Genomic DNA, 22,532 nt, shown 5'->3' with positions numbered 1-22,532 from the left:
TCGTGTCTTAGTTCATTTTCGGGGTAGCCCAATTAGGCTTTGATCTTCTGTATAAATGCAAACAGACCCTTTGCCTACACTTTTATATGCCCTTTATACCCTTGTGTAGAACTCATTGGAGGTTACCACACAGGAACTGCCCTTTTTTTGTTGTTTTGTTTTGTTTTGTTTTTGGTATCACTAATCTACACTTACATGAAGAATATTATGTTTACTAGGCTCTCCCCTATACCAGGTCTCCCCTATAAACCCCTTTACAGTCACTGTCCATCAGCATAGCAAAATGTTGTACAATCACTACTTGCCTTCCTGTGTTGTACAGCCCTCCCTTTTCTCCTACCCCCCCATGCATGCTAATCTTAATACCCCCCTACTTTTCCCCCCCTTATCCCTCCCTACCCACCCATCCTCCCCAGTCCCTTTCCCTTTGGTACCTGTTAGTCCATTCTTGAGTTCTGTGATTCTGCTGCTGTTTTGTTCCTTCAGTTTTTCCTTTGTTCTTATATTCCACAGATAAGAGAAATCATTTGGTATTTCTCTTTCTCCGCTTGGCTTGTTTCACTGAGCATAATGCCCTCCAGCACGATCCATGTTGCTGCAAATGGTTGGATTTGCCCTTTTCTTATGGCTGAGCAGTATTCCATTGTGTATATGTACCACATCTTCTTTATCCATTCATCTTTCAATGGACATTTAGATTCCTTCCAATTCTTGGCTATTGTAAATAGTGCTGCGATAAACATAGGGCTGCACTCATCTTTCTCATACTTGGTTGCTGCCTTCTTAGGGTAAATTCCTAGGAGTGCAATTCCTGGGTCAAATGGTAAGTCTGTTTTGAGCATTTTGATGTACCTCCATACTGCTTTCCGCAGTGGTTGAACTAAATTACATTCCCACCAGCAGTGTAGGAGGGTACCCCTTTTCCACAGCCTCGCCAACATTTGTTGTTGTTTGTCTTTTGGATGGCAGCCATCCTTACTGGTGTGAGGTGATACCTCATTGTAGTTTTAATTTGCATTTCTCTGACAATTAGCGATGTGGAGCATCTTTTCATGTGTCTGTTGGCCATCTGTATTTCTTTTTTGGAGAACCGTCTGTTCAGTTCCTTTGCCCATTTTTTAATTGGGTTATTTGTTTTTTGTTTGTTGAGGCGTGTGAGCTCTTTATATATTCTGGACGTCAAGCCTTTATCGGATGTGTCATTTTCAAAGATATTCTCCCATACTGTAGGGTTTCTTTTTGTTCTATTGATGGTGTCTTTTGCTGTACAGAAGCTTTTCAGCTTAATATAGTCCCACTTGTTCATTTTTGCTGTTGTTTTCCTTGCCCGGGGAGATATGTTCAAGAAGAGGTCACTCATGTTTATGTCTAAGAGGTTTGTGCCTATGTTTTCTTCCAAGAGTTTAATGGTTTCATGACTTACATTCAGGTCTTTGATCCATTTTGAGTTTACTTTTGTATATGGGGTTATACGATGGTCCAGTTTCATTCTCCTACATGTAGCTGTCCAGTTTTGCCAGCACCATCTGTTGAAGAGACTGTCATTTCGCCATTGTATGTCCATGGCTCCTTTATCAAATATTAATTGACCATATATGTCTGGGTTGATGTCTGGATTCTCTAGTCTGTTCCATTGGTCTGTGGCTCTGCTCTTGTGCCAGTACCAAATTGTCTTGATTACTATGGCTTTATAGTAGAGCTTGAAGTTGGGGAGTGAGATCCCCCCTACTTTATTCTTCTTTCTCAGGATTGCTTTGGCTATTCGGGGTCTTTGGTGTTTCCATATGAATTTTTGAATTATTTGTTCCAGTTCATTGAAGAATGTTGCTGGTAGTTTCATAGGGATGGCATCAAATCTGTATATTGCTTTGGGCAGGATGGCCATTTTGACGATATTAATTCTTCCTAGCCACGAGCATGGGATGAGTTTCCATCTGTTAGTGTCCCCTTTAATTTCTCTTAAGAGTGACTTGTAGTTTTCAGAGTATAAGTCTTTCACTTCTTTGGTTAGGTTTATTCCTAGGTATTTTATTTTTTTTGATGCAATTGTGAATGGAGTTGTTTTCCTGATTTCTCTTTCTGTTGGTTCATTGGTAGTATATAGGAAAGCCACAGATTTCTGTGTGTTGATTTTGTATCCTGCAACTTTGCTGTATTCCGATATCAGTTCTAGTAGTTTTGGGGTGGAGTCTTTAGGGTTTTTTATGTACAGTATCATGTCATCTGCAAATAGTGACAGTTTAACTTCTTCTTTACCAATCTGGATTCCTTGTATTTCTTTGTTTTGTCTGATTGCCGTGGCTAGGACCTCCAGTACTATGTTAAATAACAGTGGAGAGAGTGGGCATCCCTGTCTAGTTCCCGAACTCAGAGGAAATGCTTTCAGCTTCTCGCTGTTCAATATAATGTTGGCTGTGTGTTTATCATAGATGTCCTTTATTATGTTGAGGTACTTGCCCTCTATTCCCATTTTGCTGAGAGTTTTTAACATGAATGGATGTTGAACTTTGTCAAATGCTTTTTCAGCATCTATGGAGATGATCATGTGGTTTTTGTCTTTCTTTTTGTTGATGTGGTGGATGATGTTGATGGACTTTCGAATGTTGTACCATCCTTGCATCCCTGGGATGAATCCCACTTGGTCATGGTGTATGATCCTCTTGATCCATTTTTGAATTCGGTTTGCTAATATTTTGTTGAGTATTTTTGCATCTACGTTCATCAGGGATATTGGTCTGTAGTTTTCTTTTTTGGTGGGATCTTTGCCTGGTTTTGGTATTAGGGTGATATTAGCTTCATAGAATGAGTTTAGGGGTATCCCCTCGTCCTCTATTTTTTGGAAAACTTTAAGGTGAATGGGTATTATGTCTTCCCGGTATGTCTGATAAAATTCCGAGGTAAATCCATCTGGCCCGGGGGTTTTGTTCTTTGGTAGTTTTTTGATTGCCGCTTCAATTTCGTTGCTGGTAATTGGTCTGTTTAGATTTTCTGTTTCTTCCTGGGTCAATCTTGGAAGGTTGTATTTTTCTAGGAAGTTGTCCATTTCTCCTAGGTTTCCCAGCTTGTTAGCATATAGGTTTTCATAGTATTCTCCAATAATTTTTTGCATTTCCGTGGGGTCCGTCGTGATTTTTCCTTTCTCGTTTCTGATACTGTTGATTTGTGTTGACTCTCTTTTCTTCTTAATAAGTCTGGCTAGAGGCTTATCTATTTTGTTTATTTTCTCGAAAAACCAGCTCTTGGTTTCATTGATTTTTGCTATTGTTTTATTCTTCTCAATTTTATTTATTTCTTCTCTGATCTTTATTATGTCCCTCCTTCTGCTGACCTTAGGCCTCATCTGTTCTTCTTTTTCCAATTTCGATAATTGTGACATTAGACCATTCATTTGGGATTGCTCTTCCTTTTTAAAATATGCTTGGATTGCTATATACTTTCCTCTTAAGACTGCCTTTGCTGCGTCCCACAGAAGTTGGGGCTTAGTGTTGTTGTTGTCATTTGTTTCCATATATTGCTGGATCTCCATTTTGATTTGGTCATTGATCCATTGATTATTTAGGAGCATGATGTTAAGTCTCCATATGTTTGTGAGCCTTTTGCTTTCTTCGTACAGTTTATTTCTAGTTTTATGCCTTTGTGTTCTGAAAAGTTGGTTGGTAGGATTTCAATCTTTTGGAATTTTCTGAGTCTCTTTTTGTGGCGTAGTATGTGGTCTATTCTGGAGAATGTTCCATGTGCACTTGAGAAGAATGTATATCCTGTTGCTTTTGGATGTAGAGTTCTGTAGATGTCTATTAGGTCCATCTGCTCTACTGTGTTGTTCAGTGCTTCTGTGTACTTAGTTATTTTCTGCCCAGTGGATCTATCCTTTGGGGTGAGTGGTGTGTTGAAGTCTCCTAGAATGAATTCATTGCAGTCTATATCCCCCTTTAGTTCTGTTAGTATTTGTTTCACATATGCTGGTGCTCCTGTGTTGGGTGCATATATATTTAGAATGGTTATATCCTCTTGTTGGACTGAGCCCTTTATCATTATGTAGTGTCCTTCTTTATCTCTTGTTACTTTCTTTGTTTTGAAGTCTATTTTGTCTGATATTAGTACTGCAACCCCTGCTTTCTTCTCACTATTGTTTGGTTGAAATATGTTTTTCCATCCCTTGACTTTTAGTCTGTACATGTCTTTTGGTTTGAGGTGAGTTTCTTGTAAGCAGCATATAGATGGGTCTTGCTTTTTTATCCATTCTGTTACTCTGTGTCTTTCGATTGGTGCATTCAACCCATTAACATTTAGGGTGACTATTGAAAGATATGTTCTTATTGCCATTGCAGGCTTTAAATTCGTGGTTACCAAAGGTTCAAGGTTAGCCTCTTTAGTATCTTACTGCGTAACTTAGCTCGCTTATTGAGCTGTTATGTACACTGTCTGGAGGTTCTCTTCTTCTCTCCCTTCTTGTTCCTCCTCCTCGATTCTTCGTATGTTGGGTGTTTTGTGCTGTGCTCTTTCTAGGAGTGCTCCCATCTAGAGCAGTCCCTGTAAGATGTTCTGTAGAGGTGGTTTGTGGAAAGCAAATTCCCTCAGCTTTTGTTTGTCTGGGAATTGTTTAATCCCACCGTCATATTTGAATGATAGTCGTGCTGGATACAGTATCCTTGGTTCAAGGCCCTTCTGTTTCATTGTATTAAATATATCATGGCATTCTCTTCTGGCCTGTAGGGTTTCTGTTGAGAAATCTGATGTTAGCCTGATGGGTTTCCCTTTATAGGTGACCTTTTTCTCTCTAGCTGCCTTTAACACTCTTTCCTTGTCCTTGATCTTTGCCATTTTAATTATTATGTGTGTTGGTGTTGTCCTCCTTGGATCCTTTCTTTTGGGGGTTCTGTGTATTTCCGTGGTCTGTTCGATTATTTCCTCCCCCAGTTTGGGGAAGTTTTCAGCAATTATTTCTTCTAAGATACTTTCCATCTCTTTTCCTCTCTCTTCTTCTTCTGGGACCCCTATAATACGGATATTGTTCCTTTTGGATTGGTCACACAGTTCTCTTAACATTGTTTCATTCCTGTAGATCCTTTTGTCTCTCTCTATGTCAGCTTCTGTGCGTTCCTGTTCTCTGGTTTCAATTCCATAAATGGCCTCTTGCATTCTATCCATTCTGCTTATAAACCCTTCCAGAGTTTGTTTCATTTCTGCGATCTCCTTTCTGGCATCTGTGATTTCCCTCCGGACTTCATCCCATTTCTCTTGCGTATTTCTCTGCATCTCTGTCAGCATGTTTATTATTCTTATTTTGAATTCTTTTTCAGGTAGACTGGTGAGGTCTGTCTCCTTCTCTGGTGTTGTCTCTGTGATCTTTGTCTGCCTGTAGCTTTGCCTTTTCATGGTGATAGGAATAGTTTGCAGAGCTGGGACGAGTGACGGCTGGAAGGACTTCCTTTCTTGTTGGTTTGTGGCCCTCCTCTCCTGGGAGAACAGCGACGTCTAGTGGCTTGTGCAGCGCAGCTGCACCCAGACAGGGTTTGTGCTTCCTGCCCGGCTGCTATGGAGTTAATCTCCGCTGTTTCTGTGGGCGTGGCCTGGCTCGGGTAGCTACTCCAAAATGGTGGAGTCGCGTTGGAGCAGGAGCGGCTGGGAGGCTATTTATCTCCGTAAGGGGCCTCCCTGCTCCCTGCAGCCCAGGGGTTAGGGTGCCCAGAGATCCCGGATTCCCTACCTCTGGATTAAGTGTCCCGCCCTGCCCCTTTAAGACTTCCAAAAAGCACCCGCCATAACAAAACAGCAACCACCAAAAAAAAGAAAAAAAAAGAAAAAAATTTTTAAATTAAAAAAAAAAAAAATTTTTTTTTAATTAAAAAAAAAAAAAGGTGGTCGCTCGTTTTTCTTTATTCTCCAGTGCCAGGCTCAGGCCTCTGCTCACCGGTCTTGCTGCCCTGTTTCCCTAGTATTGGGGTCCCTATCCCTTTGAGACTTCCAAAAAGCGCTCGCCAAAACAAAAAAAAAATGGTTGCGCGCTTTTCTTATGTCCTCCAACACCCGGCCTCCAGTGCCCGCTCACTGTTCTTGCTCCCCTGTTTCCCTAGTATCCAGGGCCCTGCACTCTGGCCCGGATGGCGGGGGCTGGGTGTTCGGCAGTCCTGGGCTCCGTCTCCCTCCCGCTCTGCCTATTCTTCTCCCGCCAGGAGCTGGGGGGAGGGGCGCTCGGCTCCCGCGGGGCGGGGGCTTGTATCTTACCCCCTTCAGGAGGCACTGGGTTCTCTCAGGTGCGGATGTGGTCTGGATATTGTCCTGTGTCCTGTGGTCTTTATTCTAGGAAGGATTGTCTTTGTTATATTTTCATAGATATATGTTGTTTTGGGAGGAGATTTCCGCTGCTCTACTCACGCCGCCATCTTCCGCCCCTCTCTGAGCCCTTGTTCTTCTAAACCTGTTCTTTTTGCCCCATTTCAGGTGGTAGCAACTGCATCTTTCCAGTTTCTCTGAGCAGAAACCTTGACATTGTAATTGATTCTTCTCTTTTTCTTATTCCCCATATCCTACATCTGGAAATTCTGTTAGCTCTACCTTTTTTAATATATCCCACATTTGACCCTTATTGTCACTTTCAAGCAACCAGCATGGAGCCGACTAAATCATCATCTCATTTGGATTAAAACAACAGCCTTCTGAGTAGTCTCCCAGCTTCTACCCTTCTAGCCTCATCTCAACACTAATCCACATGAACCACTGAAAATCTGAGGCAGAGCATATCACTATTTCATTCAAAATTCTGCACTGGCTTCTGATGGCACATAAAGCAAAACCCAGGGGCCTTAAAATGCTCATGAGCTGCCCTCATCACCTTTTTAGCCTCCTTTGCTCCTGCAGTTGCCCTTACTCATTATGTTTTGCCCATGTTGGTCTCCCTAGAATTCCTAGAACATACCAGGCTCATTTCCACATCTGGCTTTTATACTTGCTTTTCCTACTGCTCGGAATGCTCTCTCCATTCCTAAGTGTTTGAAATCCTTCCTCAGCTCATTCTGGTCTTTATTCAGTGTCACCTTCTCTGTGAAACTTTCCTTATCTTCTTCATATAAAATTGCAGTCGCTCTCCCAAATTCACTTTTCCTCTTCTTATTTTTGTCTCCAGCATGTATCACTCTCTCATATATGGATATTTTTTCTTACTATTCCATACATGTATTCTTGAAAAATTCCATGTTCTATAAAATCATACAGTAAAGTAACAGAATTTATGGGAAAAGTAGTGTTGGGGCAGACCACCCAAAACCTATTTTGAACTTTGCAACCAGATCCCTAATTAAAAATTATAATCACAGTAGCTTTTTATATTTATTTGCTATTTTGATGAAAAGACAAGATAAATAAGCTATTCTGAGCTTATTTATCTGCACATGCAGCTTCTTTCAGTGGTGTAACATAGTGGGAAGTGAAGTGGTTTTTGAAGCCCCTAAACCAGCTACTATTTGCACTAAAACAAAGAAGACATTTCTTTAAGTTTAAGGTAGTCTTACTTGTTGTTATTGCTAATTGTTTTCTAATAGTTTTAAGGCTTCCCTTCATGTGATAAAGATCGTCTATGATCACATTATAATATTAATATGTTGGTGAAAATCATGTATAAATCAGTACAACTCTGGTGTTATACCAGTATCAGTTTCCTGTTTACCAACCACATATGACACAATTTGGGTAAAAGAAATTGGAGATTTAGCAAAACAGACTGTACTGTATATTTTCATTATTTCTTTGTTCTACTATTTACCTCCCCAAATTAGAATATAAGTTCCATGAAGGTGTGATTTTTAGTGTTTTACTTGTTTTTTCACATCTGTATTCCCATCTCAGAGTCCTGATAGACATGTAATAAATCTTCATTGAATGAGAGAATAGTCAAATCAATACTTAGACTTCTCTGGAATTTTGATATAATTGAAAATGTGAACACCTGTTTTTCTTTAAATTGAACAACTTCTTTGGCTTAATAGTTATTGATATTTAAGACTGTAACTTGATTTATGTCTATTATTTAGAAAGTCAAAAGTAGGTGTGTTTTAAATGAAATTCAAGATTCAACATTCTATAGGAAAATGCAATTTCATTCTGTGCCAGTATTTTAATAAAAGCTATCACATATATTGTGCTTCTGAATCAGGGACTGTGCTAAGCACTTCTAACACAATAGCTACTTTAATCCTTATGATAGCTTTCTAGGAAGGCAATTCTTAAAGTGTGGTCTAAGGACCTCTGGCAGTCTTTGAGACGTTTTCAGGGGATCCAAGAGGTCAAACACGCTTCATAACAATGCTGAGACTTTTTCGCTTTTTACCCGTGTTGAGATTTTACTGATGATATAAAAGCAATTGTGAGAAAACTTCTGGGTCTTGAGCAGGTGTATCACAGCGCCAGACTACCAGGTGGATTGGTATTCTTCCCTGACACACATCTGTGATTTTAAAAAATCCAGTTCCCTTAAGAATATCTTTGATGAAGTAGTAAAAATCATTAGTTTTTTTGAAAGTTTGACTCTAATACCTGCTTTTTTAATATTCTATGTTGAAAATGTGAATTACATGAAGCACTTCTGCTGCATACTGTAATATGACAATTATCTTGAGGCCAAGGCCTTGTGATATTGAGTTATGAGCTGAATAGAGCTGCTTTTTTCATGGTACCTCGTTTTTACTTGAAGTAGTGATTAACAGACAAACTGTGGTAAATTAGACTTGGGAATTTGGTAGCAATTTCTTGAAAATGATCAAAATAATGTCACATTAATGAAAACAATTGATAATATTTGTTGCTAATAATAAAAATTGTGCTCTTAAGTAAAAATCAGAATTTTGGAAATCTTGTATGTACCACCACGAGCTTGAAAGTTTGCCATTATTCAAGGATTTTTCTGATTAAACAGGTAGCTATAATAATATGATATTTGTTATATTGCATAATGAAATATGTCAACATTTAGAAAAACTGCACAACTCAGTGAACCATCAAAGTCATGTATGTGTAAAAGTTCCATTCAAAATGCAATATAGATCAAAGGATTTTACTGTAAAAAATACCAAAATTTCATTAATAGAGCTATAGATTCCTCATTGCAATGAATCTTTATGAAACTATGATTCGTTCAATTTTGGCAGAGTATCAAGAATATTCACAATTATCTGAAAAGACCATTAAAGTACTCCTTCCTTTACCAACTACATGTCTGCAGGAGGCTGGATTTTTCATATCCTTCAGTTCACACAGTATAATTGTGAGAGATTAAATGCAAAAGAACATATGAATCTCTAGTTGTCTTTTATTCAGCTGGACACTGAAGAAATTTTTTAAAAGCTGTAAAGCAATGCCATTCTTTTCAATACTTTGTGTTTGGGATAATGCAATTAGTTTTCATAACTGTGTCTTGTGATAAAATGTATTAACTTTAATATTACTATTTTTAAATGAATTAATAAACATTTGTAGAAGTACTCAGTTTTACTTTCTCATATGATAAATATAGAAAGATATAACTCATGCAAACAAGAATTTTGGGGTTATCAATAATTTTTTTAAAAGTTATCAAGGGGTCTTGGGACCAGAAAGCCTGAGAACCACTGCTCTGAAAGGAGTTATTTTGTTATTTTGTTGGTTGGGAATGCCAAGTGGAGGAGGTTGAATTACACAAGCTCATAGGGCTAGTAAGGGGTAGAGCTGGGATTTGAACCCTGGTGGTATGGGTCCTGGGTTCTTGCTTTAAGCTGCTGTTATGTACAGGTACTTCTCTTTGAGAAATCTTTATGGTTTGTAACTTTGCTAAAATCAGTAGAGAGTATATATTTGAACTTAGATATCTTTAAGAAGTTCTTTTCCTATTTCATTTTCTTGGTCTAAAATTAAGTCTTCACCATTTAGGTATTTTTTGAGCCCCACTTTTTATGTCAGTATATATGAAGCATAAACTTACCAGTAAACATCTAAATAGGAAAGGTAAATCACATCTAAAATTTTTCTCTTTGGACTTTTTGGCCTTTTACTTAATTTGAGTTAGAGTTTTTGGATTATTTGAAAGAAATATTGTACCATATTTTTTAAATGTTGGCAATTTGTAGTAACTCTCCTTTTATTTTGGTTGATCATACTTTTTCACTACAAACCATAGAAATGACAATTCAGTGCATTTCTTTGAAATAAAATATTGGAGACCTGGAACTTACTTCAGTTTGGAGAAATAGGGGAATTGCTTTTATCCCACTGAGTCTTCTTACTAATTTATATGATGAAATATATTAGCACAGTACAGGATAAAACCGGTACATAAATACAACCATTTATGTTTCTACATCCAGCCTCACAGTAGATTAATCTCACTGAAAGCTTGAATGGTTTCTAGGGGGAAAATACTGGAAGGGTAATTTTACCCTGTGAGTTCCCTTAAATATGCTGTTAATTCACATTGATTTCTGAGAAAATAGAGGTAATCAGTTTGACTTCCCCCTGACTGAATACATCAGCAAGCTGTTCACACTACTGTTTAATGGAAATCTTGAGGACCCCTCCTGCTTCACACATACAGATCCAGATACAAAGAGAATACTGCAAACTACCCAGAAAATCTCATACTTACTAGTCAAGCTTTTGAGTACAAAATGATGACATTATGGTGAGATCTAGGAATATGCACCAAGTATAGAACTGCTTTCTCCCTTCCGATTATGGTGCTCTCCAGAAAACAGTGGGACAGAGGCTCAGTAGAGGGGTGAACAGTCTGCCTTTTACTTGCCCATCAGTGTGAGGCATCCTGGCCTCTGGCTCCCCAAAACTCTGTCCCTAACCAAGCTAGCAGTCACTGCCACCCCCACCAGGCCATTTCTTATCCTCAGAGGCCTCTCCAACAGTGCCAGGACATGCCAGAAGCACTTCTCACCTTTCACAGCAGGGTCCACAAGACAGACAGACGGGCTTGCAAAATTTCACTTTAGTTGGGATGGAGGAGTGCATTTATCTAAAAAAATTCTCATTTGTGACAAATGATGGGACAGTTCTTTAAAAGCCTTCAAAAGTCTTAGAAGCCAGTATGTAGCTGAATCAGTGCTAAAAGACACAACCTGAGCATCTTCTGTGAGACCTTGGGCATCAGCCCCTGTGCAGCCAGAGTCTGTCAGGTTGTCTTGGGCTCCAGGGCACTGGTGCCACCTCAGCTTCTGCCCTGGCTGATCTGTGGACACCTCAGCCATGGGAAGTCTTCATCCATGAACTCTATCAAACACCCTCTCAGGCAATGGATTCATGTCCCATCCTCTTACATGCTGATACTGCCCTTGGCTTGTTGACTAGCCTCTAACTAGTGGCTCCTCAGGGCAGGGCCAGCTGTATCCCAGTGCAGAGCAGCCAGGAGACACTCAGTGAATGCTTGAGGAATGGAGTGCCTTGTAATTATGGAGCCAGAGCAGTCGTGCTCCACAGTGTTGGCCCACCTCTCCTGTGTGAAGCTCTGCAAAGACTAAAAGGTGGTGGTGATCTTCTGGCTGTTGGTCTCAGATGCAGCAGTTCAGAGTGGCAATGTCCAGTCATGCCCTGTTAGAAATACTTTAGAGAGGAAGTAACAAAATGAAAAACGCCAGTCCTATGTTTTGTAGTCATTGTAAGAGGATTTTAGTGTTTTATTATGCTTATAATCATGTATATATTTTTGTTTCAATTGCAGCAGCTACCTGTGGCTGTGAAATTTCTGCTACTCATTTGTTTTACAAGGCAGTAATAGAAATATATAAAGTGACATCCAGATCCATGGAATATGATGGTACACCTACTATATTTGAAAGTCTATCACTGGAAAATATATTTCTGGTGTGCTGGTGAATGCAGCTTGAGAATTAGCTATGATGACAGAGCTGCCATCTCCTCCTCTTCCCCCTCATCTTCCATTTTGGCTTTAACATAGGTGGTCACAGAAAGTACAGCTTGAGTCGGCCTCTCCTGAGCATGTAGAGGCCTAGGTCTTTAAACAGTTATCTTACAGGGTCATCTTACAGTAGTGAAGTGCAGCCTTTCCATATTTGCTTACATAGCTATAGTAGAATACATCTAATCATATATTTAAATTTTACCTCAGAAACACATTTAAAATACACAACTGTTGTCTATAAAAAGATTAATGTTACTATTATGAAAAAAGCACAGCAGACTGAGATTAAATTCCTGGCTTCAGTAGGTGTACATAATGACCTGCCAGCCGCTGGAATTTGAATGATTCTATTAACCAGACAAGTATCTTCTACCTATATTTTTTCAGAGTAGTTTCTCACAAATGATACATTGTGCCCTGTGCTTTTGTTTCTCACAGGGATTTGAAAAATAAAACTTTATGTTAGTGGTAAATTCATAAGCTTGAGGCATGAAAATGTTTGAATTTGATGTAAAAGAAGTTTTGAAAGGAAGATTAGTGGTTTAAAGCAAAAGATTAGTTGCCCTGGGAAACTCAGCTGTCAGAAAAGCAGAGTTCAGTAATACAAGGTCCTGCTCCAGCTGATTTCTCCATTCATGCTGCAATTTCTGATCCTTCCCGCTGGACTCACCTGATTGATAGTGCTGATTATGACACTTTAATAAATTTCAGATATGTGGGGTTCATCTGCTGTAGACCCTCTTTGTTTGTAGGGAGGTTGATTCCTCTGCTAAGTGGAGGTTGATTATTTCTTCATTCATTCATTTCTTTATTTCTTACCACTTTAAATAGGGAGGAAAGGGGAAATAACTGAACAGATAACAGTGATCCTAGCTGAAACTCTCTAACAGAGTCACAAGCACAACTTGAAGTTTGACTTTCTTAGCAACTAGTAGTTGACTCCTATGCATTCTTCCATGAGTTTCTGGTAATAATCCTCCATTATGTATTATGCAGCAGATAAACCTGTGGCAGTTCACCCTTCTTCATAGTAGAAAAGCCTGGAATCTCAGGATAGGGCTCTGCTTCAGAGCTTCCTGTCCTGTAGCTTCCCCAGGTACATGATATTATTGTGGCATATCAGTCATGGTTCCTTTCTGGATGAGCAGATTATCTTCATATTGGACAGGTGAACTTAAATACACTTACATTATATCTGAAAACCTTAAAAGTCTATTTAGGGAAGTGACTTCTATATTATAAAACTATGATGTTGTCTTGAGAGAACATTAAGTCCATTCCTCTCCTTTGAATGGAACTTAAGTCTGTATTATCCAGACAGATGAGACTCTCTTTCATAAATGATTTATGTTCTACTTAAAAGTATGTGAAAACAGAAATTTCAGTTTGTTATAGTACTTCATTCTACAGTCTTATAATGCATAGATGCATATTTAACCTCTGGTCATTTTCCTATTGTGGGGGAGATCTGTTTGTTACTATTTGGGAAAGCACACACACCCCTCAGAGAGCATCAGATGTACCATTGTCTTCTCCCCAGGTCAGAGTTTGATTATCCTATTTCAGAGTTGCAGAGGTAACTCATTCATTTTTGTCTTTATAGATCTTTTCAGACTTTTTTCTGTTCCATTTAGGCTATATAAAGATCACATGCTTTTGCAGGGCTCTGTGCAGACCTGAATACTAATCTTTCTGTCTCTTTCTCTCCCCAGAGCTTTTGTATCTTGTTACCTTTATGCCCTGTTTTAATTTCATGATCTACTGTATATACCTCAGTGGAAAATAGTGCTGGACTAAAAACATAACTGTGTTATTCTGCACGTTGGCTAATCTATTTTAAAATACTTGTAATAATTTTAACCTAGATGCTTGAGACTTCAGAGCATTGATACATTTGGGCTCTCTTCCTCTTGTAATAAATGTTAGTGTCTATGCTAACCATAATTCTACGATCATTTGGATCACAAGATATTTGCTTGCCAGCCATATGAAACTATCCTTTATGAAGATTTCTTTTCCTACTAAGTCATGGTATTGTGCATAATTTTTACATAGTATACATGCTTGCACATAGTATAGGAATGTTTAATAAACTGAATTCTATGATAATTGAATTATGGCATCATTTATATTCAAAACCATCATATAATATATTAAATTAATGATGTGATGAGGCTCTGTCCATTGTAAAACCAAATTCAAATTCTTGAATGTCTATCTTGAATCTTTTTCCTTTCAAAAAGATGTATATTTTATGACTCATTCTTGTAGGATGCTGGAACCACATGAAGTGGCGTTTCTTTTTTATTAAATATTGTGCAAATGGCAGAACATTAATAAAGCCTGTAGCTCAGTCAATTCCAAAGTATCAAAGCTATATTCATACCAATTCAGCTTTATTAGACTGCTTGGGTCATGAGAATGCATGATTTTAGGTGAAGTACAAAGCAAAAAGGAAAATTGGACACACAGTTGACAATCAAAACTAAGAATGCACTTGAAATTTAGTTTAGTGTATGTGATGTGCATCAGAGGCAGGTAGAACTCTTGGAATTGGACAGGGATAGACTGTTCCTACCTTTGAGTTACATATTTCAGTCACAGCACCTAAAACTTTACTGTCTCTATTCCTGCATCAGACCTAGACTATTAGCCTAGAGATACCGAGACAGCTACTATGTCTGATTCTCATTGTACCCCTAGTGCTGCTCATTGATGTGTACTTACTGAAGAGAAAATTGCAAGTCAGAGACCAAAGAAACCTTCTTGACACCTTCCTGTCATTCACCCCCATATTCAAGTCACCTAAATACTGTTTTAAAGCCATTCATTTCTTTCCTTCTCCACCAACACAATTACTACTATTACTTTGGCCCAACCACGATCTCCTTTTAGAGCAGGTGCCTGTGGCCTCCCAAATGGTCTACTTCCACTAGTCTGGGCCCTCTTAATTCCTTCTCCTTATTGTAGCCAGATGCGCTTTTAACAACATAACCCTTTCAAAGGCTTTCTGCTGTCCTTTTATAATAATAGCTCATTGTCATCATCATCATAATACTGACTGTTCTTTTGACCAAGGCCTGTAAATAGGGTGGTCATACAGCTCACCACTTAGTTAAATTGTGATATGGGTTCCACTGAAAATCACACCAGGATGACAGGGAAACAGGGATGTATGCTTGCCTTGTCTGTAAGGTCTTGCTTACATTCACTCATTGTACCTGCAGAATTGCTTGAGTTTCAGTCTTTTGTGCTTTCCCAGGTTACTTATCATGTTTGCTATCACCACAGGGCCATTGCACATGGTAGTATTATCTGGCATTTGACTCCTACCAATCCTTCTGCTCTTAGCTCATGCATGGCATCTCATTGACTAGGTTGAATTTCCTTATCATAGGCTCTTACCACATTCACAGATGCAATTGAACACTTATTTATTTGAATGAATACTAGTCAGAGATTGGAAATATTGTATGACCAGTATACCAGTGGAATACAGTGATCATCCCAATGGCAAAATAAACTCTACATGTTTAAGTTCTGTAGATCCAGTACTAAAGAAAGCGGCTCTATGTATGTCAGTTTAATGTAAAACTAGTCTCAGTTTTAACACTATTAATATGCTATTTGATGCTTAATTTGTTTTCCAAAAAATACTGTAATTTAAAATTCCAGTTAAGGAATTTCACAAATTTATCAAAAACTTGAAGTTAAAATATGGGTTCTTGAGAAGTAAGTTCTGTTATTAAGAAACCTGTGACATGTAGGAGTCATATTCTATAGAATTGGTGGATTCTGGAACAAATTATCTGGGTTTAAATCATGACTGTGCCACTTCCTGTCTGGGTGTCCTTGAGCAAGTTACTTTAGTTTCCCTGTATCTCTCTTTACACATCTGTAAAATGGGTATAGTAATGGCACATATTTCATAGGGCTTTTGTGAGAATTTAACAAGGCAGTACATATAAAGCACATAAAACACTTTGCAGCACAAGTAACTACTCAATGAATACTGGCTATTGCTGTTATTTGTATTATTGTTATATTTATTTATCCAACAAATATTTATTCAGTATATACTTCGTTCCTGGCACTGTTCTAGAGACTGGAAATTCAGAAGTGACCAAGACAGGGCATGGGAATGCACTGGGTATAATCCATAAACACATTAATTTCAAGGTCCAGTAAGTATTGTGACTGAAATAAGCGTTATAGTTTGTCAGGGCTTGTTGGGAAGGAGGTTTGTTAACTCAAAGGATGAGGAGGAGTCAGCACGCACAGAGCTGGGGAGGAGCATGTGAATGGGCTCTGAGGTAGGAAAGGGCTTACTTAGCCTTGTTTAATAGTTAAGAAGTCAAGTGTGGCTGGAATGTTTATGCGTGAGTAGCAAGGGAAGGACGCCTGAAAAATAGACAAAAAGTGGATTATGCAGGTGTGCTGTGGGAATTTGATTAGAAAGATGAGAAGTCATCTAATTCTGCATATTCTACTGATAAACCCATGGGTCCTGATCAGGGTCATGTAAGCTAATTAGTGATACAGCTAGAACTTGAAGCTGAGTACCCTGTATTCATATGTTTTTTAAAAATTATTGAAGCATGCATATAAAAACTGCACAAGTCACATATAGAATGATTTTCCATTAATTTTCATGAAGTGCCCCCGTATAACCATATTGAGAAAAGATCTGGACCTGTCCTCTATAAGCTACGCTGTTACACCCCCACCACCATCCCTAGCCCCCAGAATATAATGCTTCTCCTGACCTCTAATACTGCAGATTCGTTTTGCCTGGTTTTAAACTTTTATGAACCTTTAGGTGGGAGCATATGCCATAAACTTTTTTCTCTCTGGCTTCTTTGACTCCACATGTCTATGAGATTCAGCTGTATTGTCATGTGTTGTATGCAGCAATAGTTGGTTCATTTCCTTGCTGTTTAGTAATTTATCATATGAATATACACAGGTTTCTAGTTTTATGGCCAACTGAAAGTCACTAAAAGGGATCATGCATGTATATGTGAAATGAAAGCCAGATTGGGATTCATGTCATTTATGTATGCATGTTAATCTTGCGTATCCTAGTTATTTTTTTCAACCAAAGGAAGGTTAGATTAGGAAATTTATCTTTAGGGCCTAGGTGAATGTCCTCAATTGTTACTTTCACACTATAATGCCTAGTTAAAACAAAGGCTTCCATGAACATAGATTGCCCTTTAATAAACAAATATTAATTTTAAATGGAAAAAACTTGGATGAACTTGTCAGATGCTTTCAAATGGTGCTATCATTGAGCTTTCAGCCTTTTAAAATATTATCTAGGATATTGCATGTTTCTAAGGAGTCACAGGTTATTTGCTTCTTAATTGGGCCAAATAACCATCATTTATTCTTTAAAAATTTATGTCTGTTTAAATAAGTGATTGGTTAATTGGATGAATGCCATTTTCATGTGTACTTCATTCAATTTTTTTCTTTCTCTCTTTTTAAAATATTTCAGATGATGTTGTGCCATATTTTAAAACGGAGCCAGGCCTACCACAGATTCACCTGGAAGGGAATCGTCTTGTTCTCACTTGCCTTGCTGAGGGGAGCTGGCCTTTGGAATTCAAGTGGATGCGCAATGACAGTGAACTTACCACCTACACCAGCGAATATAAGTAACTGATTGCTTGAAAATAAGATTTTATTTCAGGTTATGTTTAGGATATTTGCTTTTTTGGTCATAAGAGCACAAGGGGTGAAAATATTGGATTGCATTTCTAATATATTAGGATTAAAATAATAGAGTTAATTAGCATGTGACTTATTAGTCTGATACAGGTTGCATTTACACCTAAGAAGTCTATCGTATTTGTAAAAGTAAGCATATTAGTGAAAGAGTGAGACCAAAAAAAAGTTATAGTTAAAGAGGGATGCAAATAATAGCTTTAGCATGATAAATTTTCTTTCTTGTGGCAACAGTCCCCCGCCTCCCCCCCCACCAGTATTGTCATTTTTAACAAGCATAAATGTTTAAACAGAGATTTATAAATGTTTAAACAGAGATTTTTGGCCAGCATTTTCTGGAGCTCTAAGTGGTCAACAACTTATCTAGCTAACTTTTACAGTTGGGTTGGGAAAAGAGAGAACTGTGGGAGAATGGACATGAATAGAGCATTTATAGTTAGCAAAATGGATAGTTATTGAACTACTGCCATGAGCTTGGTATTTGGGTACAGGAGTGGGTATCACTCCAGGGAACAAGAGTGCAGGGACTAATGGGGATGGAGAGCTGGAGATCAGGTTAAGTCTAGGTGGGGGCTTCATGCAGAAACCATCTTGTAAGACTCAGTGTCTCCTTCAGTGCTTGAGGTCTTTCCAGATTTGTGTCTGTTTAACTTCCATTTCTTCTGTGTCGAGCGTTATTATACCAGATCTGCAGTTCTGAGTGGGATGGAGAATTAGCAACTGCCTCAGACATCCAGGGGTCCCCCATTCAGTGCAAATCAGCAATACGATGCTCTTATTAAAATGAAATAAGAAAGAGAATTGGCTGTTTAGAGGTATTCCAAATAGCATGAGCCTCTCAACATAGCTACAGCCTGCCACTCACTCACTCTCTTAGAGGTTCCAATGTGGTGATTCATGAACCACATTCAGCCTGCCTGTAATGTGGTGTGTGTGTGTGTGTGTGTGTGTGTGTTTAAAAACCAGTTCAAAATACATATGGATATATACACAGAATATATTTCTTAATTGATTGCCAGCGTTTAATAATTGTAAGATTTCATATACAAATCCTCTTTTTGGCCCCTCTTGACTGTCAGAAGATATGGCCATCCAGGTCTGAGCCCCACACAGAAGCTGGGCAGTGCTGCCTTTGAGTGAAGGCAGGGCCACTCTGGTTCTCAGCACTCTGGGGCCCCCTACCTTGTAATGTTTGCTTAGTTCCACTGTCCACCTGCCCTTTGTAGATGTAAATGACCTCTTCTTTCAAAGGTAGGCCTATACTGTCAGTATCTGCTATTGTGGTAGCAACTTATCATAACAGTTAAGAGTGTGTTGACATAAAGCATCCTACGTTTGAACCCCAGCTCGCCAATTTCGTTAGTGTTCTGACCTCAGGAGAGCTGCCTATTAGCCCCACTTTCAGTCTACAAAATGGGGCTGATTATACTTTATTTGTAGTGTCGTGAGCATTAAAAGGCTCTGATATATGTAAAATATCATTATCTCTGGCCCATAAGCCGTCTGAATAAACCCTAGGCAATATTATATTATGGCAATATGACATTAGGGGACTTAATTTGTTAGGATGGGTGTATATGAAAGCAGAAACCATTAAGGGAGCTGAGAAATGAGAACCATGAATGAGTAACGGGCTTTAGTGGCAGATAACTTGGATTCAAACACTCTATTCAACCTATAAACTATGTGCCTTTGGACAAGTTATGTACCCCTGTGGATCTTACTTTTCTCATCTGTAAAATGAGTATAAGAAATCCACTCTAAGTGTTCTCATAAAAATTATATGATATAACATTTTTTAAGCCCCAGGAAGAAAGCATGAGGTTTCAAAAGAACCCAGTTGTTCTTCCTAATAATAAGACTCTATTAACAGGGACCTCCAAACTGGGGTACACGGGGCCATGGATAGTGGCAGGAATTGTTTTCTAGATCTTCAGCTTCAATGAGTGTTTTCTAAAACTGAGCTGCCTGAGAGCATGCCTTTGTGTTCTCTTTTCTTACTCTCTTTGTTTCATTCCTCTCATTTCACAAAAGGAGGGCACACCTCTTCCTGGCCCAGTCTTCCTATGGAACTCGATCTTAGGGGTGCAAGAAAAACACACAGGTCAAAATAGTTGCCTTGATCAAAACATCAGGCTCTATTTATTAAATAACCCCTAGAAGAGCTTCTTGTCTTTCACTGTATACCTATTTTATTTAAGGGCAAAGTATGACACTACAAATGGGATATTTTGGCCAATCTTGCTGTTTTTTTAATTCAGAAATGTATAGATGGGCAGCAGGAGCTAAACCATTTTTTTTGTTAAAAACTTTACCTTTTCTACTCTGAAACTATCATCAAATGTATTTTGCCTCGAGGAATGTGTACTGAGAGAGCAAAGAGAGTATATGCAGGAAATACCAGATGAGGGCACCTCGTCTGTCCAGGCAGCAAACTTACAGTAGCACTCTGTGGCTTGTCCACTTACTTGTATTAGAATTAGAGCAGTTAAGATTTGTTAGGAAGAGAAGCAAGCTGGGAAGAAATCTTCTATGAAACACACTTGGCTCTCTGCCAGCATTTCACCCTACACAGAAACAGAAAGAGCTTGGTGAGGGCTCAGTTGCAGATTTTAAGGAGGAAGGGTAAAACTTCCTCAGGTCACTGTTCTGTCTTGATACAGAAGGACATATGCTATAGGAAAGTTAGTGCTTTGTATTTTCTCAAACATTCTTTCAGAAGACACATTCATTAACTTTTGCCAAAAAAAGATTATTTGATATTCTAAATCCATATCCATTTTTTATTGCAGCAGTGTGTTTGGCTTACTATTGCTCATCAACTTCTTCTCTACTTGTTTTCTCCATGTACTCAATACTCAATAGTTTTAAATTAACTGTATGCAAATACACAGTCAATACCTTTTCTTTTTTTTATTAAGGTATTGATATGCAATGTTATGAAGGTTTCACATGAGCAACATTGTGATTACTACATTCACCCATATTATCAAGTCCCCTACACATACCCCATTGCAGTCACTGTACATCAGCATAGTAAGAAGCTATAGAGTTCCCACTTGTCTTCTCTGTGCTGTACTGCCTTCCCATGACCCCCCTACATTATGTGTGCTAATAATAATACCCCTTAATCCTCTTCTCCCTCTCTCCTAACCTGCCCTCTCCACTCCCTTTCTCTTTGGTAACCGCTAGTCCCTTCTTGGAGTCTGTGAGTCTGCTGCTATTTTGTTTCTTCAGTTTGCTTTGTTGTTATACTCCACAAATGAGGGAAATCATTTGGTACTTGTCTTTCTCCACCTGGCTTATTTCACTGAGCATAAAACCCTCTAGCTCCATCCATGTTGTTGCAAATAGTAAGATTTTTTTCTTCTTATAACTGAATAATATTCTATTGTGTATGTGTACAACATCTTCTTTATCCATTCATCTATTGATGGACACTTAGGTTGCTTCCTTATCTTAACTATTGTAAATAGTGCTGTGATAAACATAGAGGTACATGTGTCTTTTTGAATCTGAGATCTTGTTATTTTCAGGTAAATTCCTAGGAGTGGAATTCCTGTGTCAAATGGTATTTGTATTTTTAGATTTTTGAGGAACCTCCTTATTGCTTTCCACAATGGTTGAACTAATTTACATTCCCACCAGCAGTGTAGGAGGGTTCCCCTTTCTCTGCATATTCACCAGCATTTGTTGTTCCTTATCTTTTGAATGATGGCCATCCTAACTGGTGTGAGGTGATATCTCATTGTGGCTTTAATTTGCATTTCTCTGATGATTAGTGACACGGAGCATCTTTTCATGTGCCTGTTGGCCATCTGAATTTGTTCTTTGGAGAAGTGTCTGCTCATATCCTCCACCCATTTTTGATTGGGTTATTTGTTTTTTGGGTTTTGAGGGGTGTGAGTTCTTTGTATATTTTTGGATTTTAACCCCTTATCAGATACATTGTTTACGATATACTCTCCTGTACTATAGGATGCCTTTTTGTTCTACTGATGGTGTCCTTTGCTGTACAAAAGCTTTTTAGTGTGATGTAGTTCCATTTGTTCATATTTGCTTTTGTTTCCCTTGCCTGAGGAGATGTGTTCAGGAAAAAGTTGCTCATGTTTATATTCAAGAGATTTTTGCCTATGTTTTGTTCTAAGAGTTTTATAGTTTCATGGCTTACATTCAGGTCTTTGATCCATTTTAAGTTTACTTTTGTGTATGGAGTTAGACAATAATCCAGTTTCATTCTCTTACATGTGGTTGTCTAGTTTTGCCAACACCAGCTGTTGAAGAGGCTGTCATTTCCCCATTGTATATCCATAGCTCCTTTATTGTATACTAGTTGACCATATATGCTTGGGTTTATATCTGGGCTCTCTATTCTATTCCATTGATCAATGGGTCTGTTCTTGTGCCAGTATCAAATTGTTTTGATTACTGGGTTTTGTAATAGAGCTTGAAGTCAGGGAGTGTAATTTCCTCCCCTCCCCACTTTATTCTTCTTTCTCAGGATTGCTTTGCCTATTCAAGGTCTTTTGTGGTTCCATATGAATTTTACAAGTACTTGTTTTAGTTCATCAAAGAATGCTGTTGGTATTTTGATAGGGATTGCATTGAATCTGCAGATTGCTTTAGGCAGGTTGGCCATTTTGATAATATTAATTCTTCCTATCATGAGCATGGGATGTATTTCCATTTATTGGTGTTTTCTTTAATTTCTCTCATGAGTGTCTTGTAGTTTTCAGGGTATAGGTCTTTTACTTCCTTGGTTAGGTTTATTCCTAGGTATTTTATTCTTTTTTTTCAATTGTGAATGGAATTGTTTTCCTGATTTCTCTTTCTGCTAGTTCATTGTTAGTGTCTAGGAATGCAACAGATGTTTGTGTATTAATTTTGTATCCTGCAACTTTGCTGAATTCAG

At 38.4% G+C, this 22,532-nt stretch overlaps 1 protein-coding gene across 3 annotated transcripts in view; it reads left to right on the top strand.

Annotated features, from left to right (window-relative positions):
• The window catches only part of SDK1 (sidekick cell adhesion molecule 1), a 1,051,799-nt gene that overhangs the window by 485,817 nt on the left and 543,450 nt on the right, over window positions 1–22,532 (top strand). For all 3 annotated transcript variants that reach the window (XM_057487434.1, XM_036932860.2, XM_036932859.2), the window contains exon 2: window positions 17,391–17,550. In XM_057487434.1, the coding sequence (XP_057343417.1) occupies window positions 17,391–17,550 (160 nt within the window). The remainder of the gene's footprint in view (window positions 1–17,390; window positions 17,551–22,532) is intronic.

This window comes from Manis pentadactyla, chromosome 10 (assembly GCF_030020395.1).
Source record: "Manis pentadactyla isolate mManPen7 chromosome 10, mManPen7.hap1, whole genome shotgun sequence".
NCBI lineage: Eukaryota > Metazoa > Chordata > Mammalia > Pholidota > Manidae > Manis > Manis pentadactyla.
The sequence above is the reverse complement of the archived record's forward strand: the minus strand, read 5'-3'. Positions and strand labels throughout refer to the sequence as shown.